The sequence below is a fragment of the Delphinus delphis genome, chromosome 1 (genome assembly GCF_949987515.2).
Source record: "Delphinus delphis chromosome 1, mDelDel1.2, whole genome shotgun sequence".
Taxonomy (NCBI): domain Eukaryota; kingdom Metazoa; phylum Chordata; class Mammalia; order Artiodactyla; family Delphinidae; genus Delphinus; species Delphinus delphis.
Window position 1 is genome coordinate 12,524,744 of NC_082683.1, and position 17,699 is coordinate 12,542,442.

Genomic DNA, 17,699 nt, shown 5'->3' on the forward strand with positions numbered 1-17,699 from the left:
AAATTATTTATGTTATTACTAAACTTTGCTTCTTTGAATACAACCTTTTGCTGAGTCTAGGCAACAGGGGCCCTGGGCCCACAGTGGGTAAGGATAAGGGTGGCAGGGTAGGGACATCGCATTTAGCTGGTGGGACAGGTAAGGATTTCTCTAGGAGGAAAAGCCTCAGTCGCGGCTTACGAGTCAGGAGATGGCGGGACATTCAGGAAAAGCCGAGGGAAGCAGAGGCTGGAGGAGAGAGAGGCGTCAGGCTGAGCTGTCTAGGTAGCTACAGCTTTGAATCTCAGCCAACTGGACACCAGGTGTAAGTGTTGAGGCGATGGGGATGACCCACAACCAGACAATGGATTGCAGTGGGATCTGTATTAAAGTTTTCTTTGCAAAGGCCCGCGAGACCTCGTGGAAGAGAAAGCCCCCAGACAACCCTAGTCCGCTCCGCATCAAATGAGCTCCTAGGTCCCTCCGCCGCATGTCTTGAGCCAGAGCCTTCAGCAGAGGGCGCGTGGGCGATGAGCGGCCGAGGCCCGCGAGCTGCCGCTCTAGCCTGACATGGATCATAGAGTCGCGCCGCTTCCGCCCCGCGGCGGGGAAGGAGCCGGAAGTCCAGCGGGCTCCGGGCGTCGAGATGGAGGAAGGCGAGTACGAGTCGGTTCTCTGTGTCAAGCCAGAGGTCCACGTCTACCGCATCCCGCCGCGGGCCACCAACCGTGGTTACAGGTGACCACCCGCCGCCGGGCCAGGCTAGCCACCACCTAACCCCTTCCCTGTCACCCCCGACACGCCCACTGTGGGAGCTGAGGACGGCCCCGCCAATTGACGGGCGAGGGGCAGGGTGCGCGGGGAGGTAATGCTGCGGTTTCTTCCAGTTCGAGGCCAGAGTAGGGAGGAGGACCCAGACTTTCGCCTTTCTCAGTCTGACGCATGGGGCTCCCGGCAGCGGGGAAGGCATGAAAGCCGAATCTAGCGCCGAGCGGGCTGCCGGGGACCCAGGTGGGCCAGGGACCCTAAACGGGGTCAGTAGTGGTGGTGTCACAGACCTATATTTTTCAGAGCTAACCGATGGCCTTGAAGGGATCCTTGAAAAGCCTTCGGGAAAGGCACTCTGTCACTGGCAGAAATCCCCGAGGGCAAGAAAGGGAGCCCCGAATCGGTCAAAAGAACTCGTCCCGGGTAGTTTTAAGCTGATGTTGAAAGCCCAGGGACCCCTCCCTGCCCAGCTTCTTTGGCACGAGCTGCAGTCCTTATCACAGCGTGTGGCAGTTGGGAAGCATCCATCCGTACTTCGCTGGTGAAATGTTCACCTGAGAGAAATAAATACCCGTGTTTGTAAACGTAGAGTGTGTAGAAGGGAACACAGGAAACTATCCCCCCAGAGGAAAATGGAGGTTGAAAGGAGACTTCCTGTGACTTGATATCTCTTTGTACTGTTTGCATTTTGTCACCACGTATCAAAAGAAGAAAAATATTAAAAGAAAATATGATGTACCTGACACAGACAACCTGGCCAATGGCTGTTTGTGCCACCGGGGGTGGGGGTGGGCTCTTGAAAGCAATGTTTGTCCAAGTTAGTTGGAAATACAGGATTGGCCTGCACCACAAGAATGGTGGTGTGTCCACATACCTGGCCTCTTGTTACTTTCCAGTTGTGTTAATGTGGGCTTATAGCTGATTTTCTTTTCTTTTTTTTAAAAAAATTCATTAATTTTTGGCTGCGTTGGGTCTTCGTTGCTGCATGCGGGCTTTCTCTAGTTGTGGCGAGCGGGCCTCTCATTGCAGTGATTTCTCTTGTTGCGGAGCACAGGCTCTAGGCATGCAGGCTTCAGTAGTTGTGGCATGTAGGCTCGGTAATTGTGGCTTGCGGGCTCAGTAGTTGTGGCTCACGGTCTCTAGAGCGCAGGATCGGTAGTTGTGGCGCACGGGCTTAGTTGCTGTGCGGCATGTGGGATCTTCCCGGACCAGGGCTCAAACCCGTGTTCCTTGCCTTGGCAGGCGGATTCTCAACCACTGTGCCACCAGGGAAGCCCTTATAGCTGATTCTCTAGTGAACAAATATTTTATTGAATACTTACTACATCCATGACATAATTTTAAAATAATATGAAAGCAACAATAGTAAAATAACAAACATTTTGCTTTCTATCGTCAAACTGGAGATGGGCCATCAAACCAGAGGTGATCATCTGCCCCCATCCCCTTCAGTAGGATGAGTTTGGTCCCTCTTGGTCCCAAGAGATCGAGGTTACCAAGTGTTAGGACTGGCTAGGTTGGCATAGAGGAAACTGCCAACCCCTGCCCTTCAGCCTCAGAACTCTGCTTATCTTGAGTCTAAGGCCTCCTGCCCCAATAAGAGGAACTGAAGCTGAGTCAGCTGACTTGTGAATCGAGAGTCTGCATTTGTGTGGCCTTCAAAACAATCTGCGTCCCCAGTTAATGGTATCTCTCCAAGTCCTGGCATACGCTAAGGGACTTCCAAGAAAAGCCTCTTGGAAACACCCAAGGTTTTTGCTTTTGGGGGTTTTACTGAGCTGCTGCTTAGAACTAAAATATGAAGTTAATACTTTAAAAGAGCCAAAAGAGGCCATTGTGATAGGTCTGTGGTTTCCTGGGTTTATTTCTTCTTAGGATACCTTTGAGAATGTATTTCTTGAATGCTCATTCACTTATCCCACATGTCCTGTTGCTCTCCTTTTCTCTTCTACTGATGATTGCTCCCCTCTCTCCTTTTCCTTCAAGATGGTCTCAGTGGTCCCAAATGTTTGCTCTGACCACTGCAGCCTAGCAGTGTCATAAACAAACCATGGGCCCTGGTAGCTGCTTTCTCTACAGAAAGAAAACTGGAATCCTACTCCAGAGACAGTCTCTATAATCTGAAACTGGGGTTGGCCAACTACGACCCACTGTGTTTTTGTTTGCCTCATAAGCTAAGAATGGTTTTTACATTTTTAAGTGATTGGGGAAAATTTGAAAGAATATTCCATAATGGGAAAATTGTATGAAATTCAGGTTGTCCATAAAGTTTCACTGAAATACAGCCATGCTCAGTAGAAAATATTTGGTTAAAATAATTAAAGCACCCACATGTTCATGCACCATGACTGCTTTCCCTCTGCAGTAGCAGAGTGAGTAGTTAGGACAGAGATCGTATGGCTCTTCTCTCAAAACGTTTGCCAACCTTTGGTCTGGAGCGAGCAGCCCACATGTCCTTCCCATTCCCACCCCCAGCATTGGAGTAGTGGAGCAGGAACCTCTGGCAGAGGCACAATGGTTTTTGTCCATTTAGGGCTGCGGAATGGCAGCTGGACCAGCCATCATGGAGTGGCCGGCTGCGGATCACTGCAAAAGGGCAGGTGGCCTACATCAAGCTGGAGGACAGGACCTCAGGTAAAGGCAAGGGAGGTCTGCGTGGTACCATACCTCCCACTTTGTGAAGGGATGGGTGGCCCGAGCCTGGCCAAGCCACTCAGGGATCGTGGGGCCCTGTCCTGGAAATCAAAGGCCCGGGTATACTTACAAGCCGCTTCCATTCCCCCAGCCTTTAGTTTAAAAGGAAGTATTTCCTGTCAAGCACCTGTTCTTTTGGGCATCCTTAAGAAAATACTAATTTTGGAGCCCAGGGAGAGAAGACATGCAGGTTGGTCCCAAGTAGGAAGCTCCGGAGCTTGCCTGGAAGATAAGCCGGGTGAAGACGCATAGCCCTCTGCTGCTGAGCTCGGGTTCTTAATCAGGAATTCTGCTTATCGACCAAATGGTAACCTCCCAGGTTGACCACACCCATTAACTGAAAGAACTGGAAACTGTCCTTCTCAGCTCTTTCTGTGGTGAGAGGACAAGCCAAGCTGGGCTGTGCTGGGGTCAGCTGGCAGTTCTCACCTTTGGTGAAATCTCTCTGAAGTCCTGCACCACCAGGGCCTCTGGGTGAGCTGTGCAGGGCAGCGTGGCCTGGAATAGTGCCAGCCCCCGCAGCCAGAGCCGGAATCGGGCGCAGATGCCCCGGCATTCGGTCATTTATTTTTTCTAAGATGTAGAGATTTTCCTTGTGGGGCAAATAAAATGCCGAGATTCATAGGCAGAACCGGCTGCCTCTTCTCAGGTCTGCATCACTTTTGTCTGAACTGTGGGACCTTGGGCAGCCACGTGACCTTTGGCACCTTGGCCTCCTTTTTGGTGAAATGGGGCTCACATTAGCTCCTGCTTCACAAGGTTGTTGGAAATACAAAGTGAGCACATATTTATCCGAATGCTTTGTGAACTCCAGGGTGACCCAAAGCATTGATTTGTTTTGAGCATGACTGAGCATTGGTGGCAGAGGAGTTTGAAGGGACAGCTGCTGTGGCTAGGCCAGAGAACTCTGGCTGTCAGAGTTGCTGGGTTGTCCCAGGAGGTGTCACAAGGGAATGGCAACACCTGTTCTCTAGGGGCCTTGGGAACTGACTTTAAGGTACACACCTGGGGTACCAGCCACTGCTCAAAGCTGAGCCTCACCTGCAGGACCCACCCCAGGACGCTCTTAGCTTGAGGTCATGCCCACTGGGTCGTGCTCGTCTCTCACTTTGCAATCACTCCAGGCCAGAGCGTCTCAGCCTCAGCACTAGTGACATTTGGGGCCAGCTGAGTGTTGTGGTCTAAGTCATATTTCAGATATTTAGCACCATCCCTGACTTCTACCTACTAGATGCCAGTAGCACCCCCCAAGTTGTGGCAAACAAAAATGTCACCGCATATTGCCAGATGTCCCTTGGTGGAAGGGAGGGACAAATCAGCCATGGTGGAGAACCACTGCTCTAGGCTGAAGGCATCCAGGTGAATCCCAGTCCCCAGGTACAGAACTAGAGAGGACAGAGAAATTAACAAGAAGCTACAGACTCAGGCCACCGATTTGGATTCAGTTCAGCCTTAATTACACAGTCACCTCTGAACCATAGGACTTAGTAGAAACTATTGGTTAAATACTTAAAACGTCAACTGAGATCAGCACACGCAAAAATGATGCGAGTCGTAAATGTTCACAGAAGGTGTGTGCTGCACTGCACCCTGGAGAGCCGTAGGTAATGAGGGGATGCATTTCACAAGAGCTCCTTTTAAAAGCAGTCACTCTTTTGGCCTGAGATTAGATTAAATCCACTGGCTTCAGATTCTTCTGTGAGTGCAAAAACCCTCCCCCCTTTCCACTGGGTTCACCTGCTCCTCTGGAGGCCTGCCTCAGGCACCAGGTCTTTTCTGAAGGTATGATCTCCGTGAGCCAGGGCCCTGGGGGTGCAGGCCGTGGCTGTGAATGGCTGAGGCAGGTGGAATGAGTGGCCAGCAGCTCCAGCCCATCGTTCTCATGTAGAAATGGAGGCCCAGCGTTGCTAGAGCTTTTGATTTTAAGAGAAGCCAGACATCTGGATTATTTTACAAGTAATCTGATTTTGAAGTGTTTGGCAGTTAAATTGAAAATGCTGAAACTGTGAGTGGATCTGACCTGTAAGCCACCTCTGACTTAAACCTCTCCTTGGTTATGTTCCTCTGTTTTCCCTTCGGCCAAAGTGGATTTGACTTGAAACCCAGAGTCAGGTTTGCCCATCTGCCTCTCAGGAAAAGGCCCCAGTCATGTGATAGAAACAGTCTGGGGGGTCCTCAAGGCTCACCCTCCCTTATGCTTTCAGGGGAGCTCTTTGCTCAGGCCCCAGTGGATCAGTTTCCAGGCACAGCTGTGGAGAGCGTGATGGATTCCAGCAGGTACTTCGTTATCCGCATCGAAGATGGAAACGGTACGCATGGGACTTGGAGCTTCTTCCTCTGAGAAGGGTTTTCTCTGCCTCTGGGAAGTGGGATTGATCGTGTGTTGTCCCCCAGGGCGACGGGCGTTTATTGGAATTGGCTTCGGGGACCGAGGTGATGCCTTTGACTTCAATGTTGCCTTGCAGGACCATTTCAAGTGAGTGGCTCCAGGAGACACATACTCATGCCTCCTCCCTCTCTCCCCGGACAGAATGGTCTCCCAGGTTAGGATACCCAGGCGGTGGTGTGTGGTACGTCTGCCAGCAGAGCCTCAGGAAAACTCACTTCTCCTTCGGGGCAGGTCACCTTCTCTGCGCTCTGCCAGTCCTCATCTCTGCTTTGAAGTCATTCCCTTTACCCGAGGTGCATCTCTGCCATCCCAGTCAGCTGGCCCAGCCTTTGAGGTGTCACATCTCTTCCCTCATCAGGCCCCTGAGCGGCCAGAGTCCTTGTCAGGCTCCTTTGGCCTTTCTGGGGCTGTCCCTCCATGCTGTGATAAGCAGTGCTCGGATTCCCAGGCCACTCAGCACACACCCTGGTGGTGCTTTCTGAAGCTAAATGGGCAGGAAAGCCTTCTCGCCTGCCATCTGCAGGCCTCCACCTCTGGCTGCGGGGAGTGTGCAGCTGCTCTCGTGGGCCCCTCTAGCTCTTCTCTGCTTCGGGTGGCTACTAAGAGGGGTGTATGGAGGGTAGGAGACCTTTTTGGTTGCTTTCAGTACTTTCTGGGCACTTGTCCTGTCTCACCATCTACTTTTTAAGCCCCTGGAAGGATGTGGAGAACTTGTCTTAGTCTTCATGCCACATGCTGAGGAGGAGATGGCCAGGTTCTCAGATTTCCTAAAGACCAGTGTTAGGACTCTCTACATAAGTGACCTCATGATTTTCATAGCAGTCTTTAAGGCATAGAGAGTTGTCATCCCATTTTGCTGATGAGGAAACTGACGTGCGTGCAGCTGCGTATGCGTCAGCACTAGGATTTAAATTCACACCTAACTCCCAAGCTGCTCTCAGTTTCTGCCCCGCTGCTGCAGTAAAAGCCTCGTCCTGGACTGGTGGCAGGTATGAATGAAGTGAGTGCGTGAAGGCAGGGCAGCTCGCCTCCTCCTCACCTTTTCCTTCCTGTTCTCTCCCCAGGTGGGTGAAACAGCAGTGTGAATTTGCAAAACAAGCTGAGAACCCAGATCAAGGTCCCAAATTGGACCTAAGCTTCAAGGAGGGCCAGACCATCAAGCTCAACATTGCAGTGAGTCCCCCCCTCACTTGGCTGTCACGGCCACCACACCAAGCCCAGCCCAGAGCCCATCACTCTTTTCTCACAGTTCAGCACATGTTTATTGAGCAGCTGCCTGGTGCCAGGTACTGTGCTGGGGGCGAACGAAAGGGCTCTGCTGTCATAGAGCTCAGAGTTGAGCTGAGATGGGGGGAGTCTGGGTGTGATTACAACATGGCGGGATGGTTCTACGACCTAGGGATGTCTTCAGTGCCATGAGCTCCTAGAGGAGGAGCGTGCAGTCCAGAGTTAGGGGGAACCAAGGAAGGCTTCCTTGCAGAAGCGACCTGTAAGCAAGGGAAGAGGGGTCAAAGGGTGGTTCAGGCAGAGGGAACGGCATGTGCCAAGCCTCTGCTTTAAGGAACGTCAGTCACTTGCTGCCAGAGCTGGTGTTTCTGTCCTGGCTTTGGGGGCTGGGGTGGGGTGGGGGGTCAGTGTGCTCATCCCAAGCTGTGTCTTGGTCTGAGCCTTGAGGAAAGAAGATTTGGTAGCACTCTGGGCAGGAAAGCCTCGAGGGTGGGCACTGGGAGTCATGGACAGCTTCTGCTGGTGGTGGTGTCCTGGCTCCCTGTGTCTTGTCCTGAGCTGCCCTACATCTGGCTTTCCCCCGTTAGCTCCTGTTGAGAAGAGGGAAAGGTCGAGCTGGGCTGGACAGCCATGACTTGGCCTTTACCTGGCTACGGGGGTGGAGATGAGTGATTTGGGGGAACCAAGGACCCCGTGGATTTGTTTTCTGAAGAAAGTTTGTAACCCTAAAATAACGCTCTTCCTCTTTACTTACTATCTCTTTCTCCTCTTTTCTGCTTCATGCTGGTGATGGTTTGGGACCCTTGAAGTTGGCCAGCTGGCCCTTAAGAGAAAATCCAGGTCATGTCCAGTGAACTGTTGGGGATGTGAATCTCTATCTTGCTGGGAGGAAACTAACATTTAATGAGCATCAGCTCTGTGCCAGGTAGTGTTTTTTTAGGTACTTCTCGTGTGAATTAAACATCCTCCCCTTTTATAGGTGGGGAAATTGAGGTTTAGAGAGCTTGAGGGTCTTGCCCAGGGTCGTAGAGCTAGAAATAACTGGCACAGCTGGGCTCACGCCCAGGTCTTTGAGGGCTTTTGCCTTCAGGCTGTGGTCTCAGCACGTGATTAAGCTGCTGCTCTCCTGACAAGGTGGGAACCACGTCGTCTTCACCTTTGAGCTACTCTGGTTTCTGGTTCACCTGGGTGTTCAGGTTTTTGTTTTTCTTTTTTAAATGTTTTGTCGAAGTATAATGCGCGTACAGAAAAGTACACGCGTTATAAATGTAGAACTCAGTGAATTTTTAAAAACCAGGTTTACCCCTACAAACTAGCTCCCAGATCAAGAAAGTGGGTGATTCTCAGCACTCTGGAAGCCCCTCTCCTGCTCTCTCGCACAGGATGGAGTGGCCACTGTGCTGACTTTGAACACCCTAGGTTTTGTTTTGAGTGTTTTATTAATTGACTCATACACTTCATACCCTTTTGTGTATGACTCCTTTCCTTTACTCTGTAGTATTTGTGAGAGCATCCATATTGTTCTGTGTAGTTGCTTTATTCTCGTTGTGGCATGCTCCGTTATGAGAATGTATCCCAGTATCTACCCATTTAACTGATGGTGGACATGTAGGTAGTTTCCATTTTGGGGCTATTGCAAGTAGTTCTGCTGTGAATGTTCAAATGTGCGTCTTTTGGTGCACATGTGTATGCATTTCTGTTGGGTCCATGTAGGAGTGGAATGGCAGGGGTGTCGGTTCATACGTTCAGCTTTAAAGATCCTTCCAGTTTTTCAACGTGGTTTTCTCTGGTTACACTTCCACTAGCAGAATGTGAGTGTTCTGGTTGCTCCATACCCTTGTCAGTGCTTGATATGCTACGTCTTAGCCGTCCTGGTGGGTGTGTAGTGGTATATCATTGTAGTTTGATTTGCATTTCCCTGATGATTAATGAAGTCGGGTGCTGAGTTTTTAAATTAAAAGCATTTGTGATAGCTTTAGAATTGTGATGCATTGAATACACCCCATAACAATGGAAGTGTTGGATGGATGGCTCTTGACCATCTTTTGGTGATACGGACGTTTGGGGCCCAGGGGTCACCTTGGGCCTCCTCTTGAAGTTTTCTGATCGCAGAGGCACTCCAGCAGAACTGACTGATTCGCATTCCTGCCCTCTCTTTAGAACATGAAGAAGAAGGAAGGAGCAGCTGGGCCTCCCCGAGCCCGGCCCGCCAGCACAGGAGGACTGAGCCTGCTTCCCCCTCCCCCAGGGGGGAAAACCTCCACCCTGATCCCTCCCCCTGGGGAGCAGTTGTCTGTGGCGGCATCCATTGTCCAGCCAGCAGTTGCTCCCAGTTCAGGTCAGTGCTCGAGGGTGACTATTCTTGGTGCTAAACCTGCACCTTTGGGTTCTTCTTCCTCTCTGGCAGGTGGGGCCCCATGGCTTTCCCTCCTTCACTCACACTGGTCACACTTAGTACCCGTGTGTGACAAACTGGAAGGTGGGTGCCACAAAGCTGGTCCTGTCCACACTGGGTAAGGGCTTCCTCTCTTCCCACCACTTACCCCTTCAGGGCGTCTGTCCCCCATGATGGGCAGGGGCTACAACTCATTTGTTGCTGTGAAATCATCAGCATGTGGGTTCCTGGTTCTCAGAGGCTGCTCACTGAGTGAGTGAGTAAGTGATGGAGACATGGTCTCTGCTCACAGGGAGCTCAGCATAGTAGGAGAGAGGAGTCATGGGCACAGAGACCAAACGTATGGGGACCAGAGTAACTACCAGCCAGCATGATCTGGGGAGGCTTCATGGAAGAGGTGGCATTGAACTGGACCTTGAGGGAAGAAGATTGGGGCTGGGGACACTTGCCATTCCAGACAGAAGAAGAGCGTGAATAAGGCTTAGACTTTTAATGTTTAAAACACTGGCTGTGTTTAGGGAGATGAAGGCAGCATAAGTGTTCCAAGGTGAGTGGTGGGAAATAAAATTGGAGATTTAGTTTGAAGCAAGCTCCTCAGTGAGGCTGTTTGGCGCTAGAAAGCTGGGAGGCAGCTCCCCCAGCAGGTGCACTGGTGCTTGTTCCAGGTTGTAGGGAATGCCTTTTGGAGACCCTGGGATTCCAGAAGTTAGTGTCTAGTGCCAGCCTCTGGCAGTGCTGGGATGCCAGCCCAGTCCTTCAATGTCCCTGCCCTGCCTGCCCAGCACGGCTTGATGCTCCTGGCCTTCCCCAGGCTGGGTGACTGTCACCAGCCCGCTTTCTCCACACAGCTCTCACCAGCATCTTGGGGGAATGGGGGGCAGGATCCAGACAAGAAGCCTGCTTTCTTGCCCTTTTAATGGTCATGGACATTGGCTCCCCTATCTGGAGGTCAGGCTTCAAACCTCAGCCCTGTGGGAAATACCTTAATCTAGCAGGGTGGCCGGAGTAGCAGTCAGGGAGCACCCCTGCCTGGACCCTAGCAGTTATTCTCAGAGTAAGGTCAGAGGACCACCTGCCTTGGCATCACCAGGGACAGGGGCAGGACTCTGCATACTTAACGTTATTTGTGTGCTTACTAAGGTCTGAGAGCCACTGTCCTAGGCCGTCCCTCCGTTGCTGGTGCTTTTTTTTTTTTTTTTTTTGTGGTACGCGGGCCTCGCTATTGTGGCCTCTCCCGTGGCGGAGCACAGGCTCCGGACGCGCAGGCTCAGCAGCCATGGCTCACGGGCCCAGCCGCTCCGCAGCATGTGAGATCTTCCCGGACCAGGGCACGAGCCCGTGTCCCCTGCAGCGGCAGGCGGACTCTCAACCACTGTGCCACCAGGGAAGCCCTGCTGGTGCATTTTTAATGGCCAGTTTGGAGATCCTGCTATGTGCCAGGTAGTGTTTGAGATCCTTTTGATACTACAGGTACAGCCCAAGTCCTTGCTCTCAAGGCCTTATGTTTTAATGTGTAAGACAGGCAGTTGGCATGTTTACGAACAAAATGGTGTCATGTAATGAGAGTTGTGAATAGCTAACATTTTTTGAGCACTTACTCTATGTTCCAAAATCAGACTGGCTGAGTTCAAATTCAGAAAATTGCCTACTACTTTGTTCCTCAATTTTCTTATCTGTAGGGTGGGGGTAGTAATGATCCCTACAGTACAGGTTTCTTGTGTGGATCCGATGAGCCAATCCACATACAGCACTCAGAACAACGCCTGGAACATTGTAAGCACTCGCTGCATGTTAGCTCGCATTTTAGTGATGTTGTCGTCATTATCATCACTGTTTGCTGGGCCTGTTCTAAGCCTTCCACATATATTAACTTATTTAATCCTCAGACCAGTCAGTCTTATGAAGTAGTCACTGTTACTGTCTATTTTAGAGATAAGGAAACTGAGACTTAAGTAACCTGCATAAAGTCAAACAGCTGATCCTGGCCTGTCTTCCTCCAGTGACTGTGATGAGGTTCAAATGAGATAATGTCCGTTAGGCACTTGGTGAACTGCAAAACTAAACTGTGGAGGGCCCTAGTTTTATCTGGTTTCCCAGCCCAGAGCACATTAGACATAGCAAAAAAAAAAAAAAAAAAAATTTTTTTTTTTTTTTTTTTTTTTTGCCACACCACGTGGCATGCAGGATCTTAGTTCCCTGACGAGGATCGAACCTGCGCTCCCTGCAGTGGAAGCATAGAGTCTTAACCACTGGACCTCCAGGGAAGTCCCTAGACGTAGCAAATTGGTGGGAAGGTGGAGGGTGGCAGGCACAGGCCCTTCAGAAAGGACAGCTGGCAGCACTGGGGGAGGTGCCAGAAAGACACAAAAGCAGCACTGGTGCCCCATCATGCCACCCACCCCAGTGAAGAGATACACGCAGCTGTATAACTAAAAATGGTGGAACTCTAGGCATTCTAAGCAGTAGATATGGAAAGACTGATAATGCTATCCATAGCTTCCAAAACAGCCCAGGGATTAAAAAAAAGCCAAAAGGAGTAAATTAAACTTTATCATTCTTATGAAAAGTAGGAAATTAGAAAAGAAATTAAGCAAGGTAAACAGAAAATACGAAGTAAAATGGTAGAAACTAGTTCACGTGTTCAGTAAAAAGGATAAACTGGCGAAATATAACAAGAGAAATTGCGGAATCAAGTCTAATAGTGGGAGAGGTCCAGAGGCCAAAAGCCTACAGTGCAGCCCTCAGCTCCCCACAATACTGCACATACACACACACTTAGAAAAAAAAGATACACACAGATGCCCACTTCTTTGTTACTTCTGGAAGGCTCTCCCCAGCCCCTAACCAGTTTGGCTCCCAGCACTTGGTACTTGTCTGGCACAGAATTGTCTCAGCTTGTTGATGCAGACTCTGGACTGAGGACTTTATATGAAGATGACCTTGTGGTTTTGGTGGGCATTCTCCATCCAAGAGGTCAGGGCAGGAGATAGTAAATTTTAAACAGATTTCCAACATAAACGGTTGAAACGAGGTCAGCCTCAGGTACAGGCGATGGTGTGTGACTCGCCCTTGCTGGTACCCCTCCCCTCCACCGGGTGTGTGGCCTTCTGCTGTCTCCAGGAGCCCCTCAAGGGCTCGTAAGAAGACAGTGGAAATGTGGCTGCTTGTAGGTGTTTTGTTGCCCCAAAGCACGTCTCTCCGCATATGTCTTTCTCAGTCACCTGGAATCTCGAGTCTGATTTCGGGGTCACTGAGACAACCAAGAGGGGAGATCTCTGACTCCTCTGTCTCCTTCTCTTCTCTCCCTTCCCTTCAGACTTGGAGACATCAATTGGAGGTGCCACTGTGTCCTGGCCGCAGCCCAAGCCTGCCGCTACTGCCACCGCCGACATCTGGGGAGACTTTACCAAATCCACAGGGTGAGGAGGGTCATGTTCTCTGTGGGGGACTGGGGCCAAGGCTCTTTCTCTCAAAAACCTGGGAGCAACAGCTCTGGTTCAGACATTTTCCGGCCAGCCAGAGGACAGAGCCCCAGAGTGCCCACTTTGGGAGGCATGTTTCTCTCCGGGAAGGCTTTTTGCTGGTGTCCACTGCTGGGTGGCCTGGAGCCACCTTCTGCAACTCTTTCTGGTCTTTAAACCACCTCACCAAGTGCTTTGGCTTGTCACCAGTACCTCCCTCTTCCCCTCCTCCCCTGCAGCTACCCTAGGATACTGGGCTGAGAGTTAACCTGGGTTCTGGCCTTGGCCCGTTGTCATGGGACCTCTGAGGCAGGGTCTCTTGCCTTTTCTGCTTCCTTAAAATTTCGAGCCTTTACTTGGTGTCAGGGTGAAGAGATGCTAAATACTAGTCACACAGTTGTTTATGTGGACAAGCTCTAGGACAGGAGTCAGCACACATTTTCTATAAAGGACCAGGAAGCAAATAGTTTAGACTGTGCAGACCATGTGGTCTCTGTTCCGGCTGCTCAGCACTGTTCTTGTAGCTCAAAAGCAGCCACAGACAGTATATAAATGAATGAGCATGGCTCTGTACAAATGAAACTTTACCTACTAAAAAAGGCAGAGGACTAGATTTGGTCTAGTCCTGGGCTGTAGTTTGCTGACCCCTGTTCTAGAACATTCGGGGACTGGCCTTTTGGAGCTCTTTCTGCCCAGAAATAAGTCCCGTCTTATCTGCTTTGTATTTTCAGATATCTGAAATCTCCCACCCCTCCCTATCTAACCTTTCCAGGTCCACCTCCAGCCAGACTCAGCCAGGCACAGGCTGGGTCCAGTTCTGACCTGAGCACAACTCCTTTTCCTCACACAACTTCTGGAAAGGAGCTGCCTCATCTGGGCAGAAGGAAGGAGGATGAAGCACTCCCTGGCCAGCCTCTGTTTGGAGCATGACTCTCTCCTCTCCTCTTCCTTGCCTGAACTCGCCTGACAGACTGGGCGTGTCAGGCAGTAAATGGGCACCATGTCGCGCTGTTTCCTGGGATTCGAGCGTGCAGCCAGAACACGGGAGAAGAGTTGCAGGATCCCTGTCCCTGTCTGTCCTCTTGACTTGAGAGAGACTCTGAGACTTCTTCCATCGCAAAGACTCGTGTTAAACACAAGCCCCTGAAGCAAAAGAAGGGGTCGAGTGTGCTGCCTGGATTCAGATCACCCCTTCTCCGGGGGGGGGGGGGTTACAGGTGTCACGTGATCAGTGTCTGGAGGGGGGCTTTCCTCACTCCCATTGGCTGTAGCCATTCCAGTCAGGTGCCTTAAGAGGAGGGATTCCTTCCTGATTTCTAGCAGGTTTATAGGCTGCAGCTTGGACAGATAATCAGGAGGGAAATCAAGAGTATTATCCAGACTTTTAAGATTTTTTTGATACTTGCTTTGCTAACATGCTGATCTGCACTAACTCATTGTCTTTGCAAAAGGCTTGCTTCTGTAGTCTGCGCCCGCAGGGGCCTCTGAAAGCATTCCTCACTGTCAGTCGCAGGAGCTGCTCTGAGCCCCAGGAAGCAGTGTTCATCTCGGCTATGGGGCCTGGTTTCCGTGTTTGCCGGGCTGGGCAGACGCTGGAAACCAGGTGCGACAGTGTTTGCGCTGGAAAGTGGCAGCTGTTCTCATGCAGGTGGGGCTTTGGCCTTCCCGTTCGCTGGCAGCTCTCTGGGCTCACAGTGCAGTTCCTGGCGGACTTGGGTTTTCTCCTGGGTGGTTTCTGAAGTGCCTTGTCTGCAGACAACCTCTTACTTTCTTTTCTTCTTCAGGGACTGTACATGAAAGACAGAAGGAGTTCTGAAGCAACCTGAAGTCTAGAGTTGCCTGGTTTATAAGAAATAATTTTATAAGAAATAATTTTATCTGAGCACAACCTCTAAAATTGCTTTTATCGACGTACGTTACCTCTTAATTGAAAGATTTCTTTTTTTGAAGGGTCAAGATGATGAACTGAAGTGTTAGCCCCTTTGTGGGACCAGATTTCTAAGATGAAAAATAAATATTTCTACTCTGTCAGTGTACATCAGAGATGGAAGTGTTTTTGGCAGCATGGCTGCCAAACCCTCCAGGATGCCTCAGCCACCTCTCACCACTGAGCATTTGTCCAGACTTAAAAGTCTAGGGCCATGGTGACAGATTGGCCAAAATAGGGGAATTTGGCCCTCTTGCCCTAAGGCAACCAGCAATTTCCCTTCCACATAGAAGAGACAGTCTTTCTGCCATTCTGGGACATTCTGGGCTCCTTGCCTTCTAATGTGGGAGGAGAGTCCTGCCTCCCACCAAGACCTCCCCATAGAAGCATCTTCCTAAATAGTAAGGGTATCTGGGCACACAGAGGCCAAAAAATAAGATAAAGGCCTTGGTGCTTGTCATGTCTGGGTTCTGTAAGAAAGATGCATTTTTGTTGTTGGTTATAGAAATGGCCACTCTGGCTAATAAACTGTCTAAGGGAGGACAAAGAAAATTGGAATTGAGGATCCTCATGTCCTTTGAATAAGGAAAAGGAAATTGCATCAAGGGATTCTCAGGAGTGGTAAACTTCTTTGTGTCTGCTTCCCATTACTCCCTATCTTCTTTATAAGTGCTTAGAGGCTAGAAAAGAGGAAGCTTAGAGTTAGAGGAGAGCCTTAACCAGAAGCATATACCATTGAAGGTAAGCCCTTGGGTCCTGCAGACAGACCTGGGCTTTGATCTAGGTTGTCTACTGGTAAATGTGTGACCACAGGCTCCTTAAGCCAAGTGTCACTCAGATGAGGCATATGAAGCACTAGCGGGTGCCCATCCTATAATTTGACCTTAATCACCTTGATGTAGAATCAGGTAACGCATCCAGAACCATTACTCATAATGGTGCTGATAAGGCAGCTGATGAAGAAACAGCAGTCACAAAATCTAACCTGAAAAGCACCTTGAGGGGTCTCTGGTGGGCAGGGGATAGTCTGGTGCTCTCCATCACCAACTGGAATCCCAGCTATGGGACCAGGGTCCCCAGGAAAACTCCCAGTACCAAACCAGGCATCTCTTCATTTACACCCTTGACTGGAGCTTCCAAATTGGTGGGGTGGGGGTAAGAGATGGATGTTGGGTTTCGGGATTTTGAGACCTGAGCTGCTCTCTGTACAGCAGGAGGACTTGGACACATTGAGGTGGCAGGCGGACTACAGCAAGATGTTTCCATGATTAAATGACATGGCATTGCAACATCTGTCGTGCTTTAAAGAAACCACCTGCCATGTTGTGTGAGTTGCCCTAATCCGAGGGTCACAGTGTCAAGGTGGCAAAAGTAGCCTCTGCCGATAGCCAACGAATAGCTGCAGCTCAGGGCAGCGGTCTGCATGGAACCGGATGCTACCAAAACCACCTGAGCTGGGAAGCAGAGCCTTCCTCAGTTGATCCTCGGATGAGCCCCGCCTGCCAGCACTGTGAGTGCAGCCTTACAGAGGACCCAGCCAAGTTGTGCCCAGACTCCTAACCCCCGGAAACTGAGTTAGTAACTGTGTTTCAAGCTGCCAAGATGGTAATATCATTAGGCAGCAATAGATAACTAATACAAGAGGTGAGTGAAGGGCATTGGAGATGGGAGTCAGTGTGAGAAAAGAGTCTGGACAGGAACCTCCCTGGTCATGCATGGTTAAGAGTCTGCCTGCCAGTGCAGGGGACACGGGTTCGAGCCCTGGTGTGGGAAGATTCCCATGTGCCGTGTAGCAACTGAGCCCATGCGCCACAACTACTGAGCGTGCACTCTAGAGACTGTGAGCCACAACTGCTGAGCCTATGTGCCACAACTACTGAAGCCCGTGCGCCTAGAGCCCATGCTCTGCAACAAGAGAAACCACCAAAATGAGAAGCCTGCGCATCGCAATGAAGAGTAGCCCCTGCTCGCCGCAACCAGAGAAAAGCCCGCGTGCAGCAACGAGGACCCAACGCAGCAAAAAATTTAAAAAATTTTAAAAAGAATCCTCCTGCCAATGCAGGGGCACGGGTTTGAACCCTGGTCCAGGAAGATCCAACGTGCGATGGAACAGCTGAGCCCCTGCACCACAGCTGCTGAGCCTGAGTGCCACAGCTACTGAAGCCCAAGCGCTTAGAGCCTGTGCTCCGCAACAAGATAAGCCACCGCAATGAGAAGCCCGCGCACCACAATGAAGAGTAGCCCCTGCTCACCGCAACTAGAGAAAACCCGGGAAGAGCAACGAAGACACAATGCAGCCCAAATTTTTTTTTTAAAGTGGACAGATTTAATGGCTGTATGGCCTTGGGAGGTCACTTAACCTGCTCCTTGGGGGCCTCACTTTCCCTGTATGTGGACAGCAACTATTGCTTATGTGCTGCTTACTCTGCACAAGGCACTGTTCTATGCACTTAACATAAAATTCATTTCAGGCGGTCCAGTGGTTAAGACTCCTCGTCCCCACTACAGGTGGCACGGGTTCGATCCCTGGTCAGAGAACTAAGATCCTGCAAGCCGTGCGGCCAAAATAAATAAATAATTTTTAAGATTAATTTCATTGTCACAACGGCCCTATGAGATAGATACTCATCCCTGTTTTACAAGTGATGAGACTGAAGCACAGTGAGATTATGTAATTTGCCCAAAGTCACATAGCTGCTAAGTTGGAACCCAGGCAGCCTGGCTCTAGCATCCATGCTTTTAATCAGGTTGATCTTGAGTGGTGCTGCTGACAGGGCTGGCACCTAAGACCTGCCTAATACATGGAAGTTCCCATTCCTTCCATGTGGATTAAGAAAGCCCTAATATGGGGGCTTCCCT

General features: G+C 50.4%; 1 protein-coding gene across 3 annotated transcripts; it reads left to right on the forward strand.

The window, feature by feature from the left end:
* Positions 1-590: 590 nt before the first annotated feature.
* Positions 591-14,949, forward strand: NECAP2 (NECAP endocytosis associated 2). 3 transcript variants are annotated; one of them, XM_060015181.1, is made up of 8 exons: positions 591-717; positions 3,281-3,381; positions 5,646-5,750; positions 5,836-5,917; positions 6,895-7,003; positions 9,218-9,395; positions 12,769-12,871; positions 13,645-14,949. In XM_060015181.1, the coding sequence occupies exons 1-8, from the start codon at positions 626-628 to the stop codon at positions 13,841-13,843; spliced, it is 969 nt and encodes a 322-aa protein (XP_059871164.1). In that variant the 5' UTR covers positions 591-625; the 3' UTR covers positions 13,844-14,949. The 3 variants fall into 3 exon arrangements, with proteins under 3 accessions (XP_059871164.1, XP_059871179.1, XP_059871172.1); XM_060015196.1 differs by having other exon boundaries at positions 14,698-14,949; XM_060015189.1 differs by having other exon boundaries at positions 13,686-13,854.
* Positions 14,950-17,699: the final 2,750 nt, after the last annotated feature.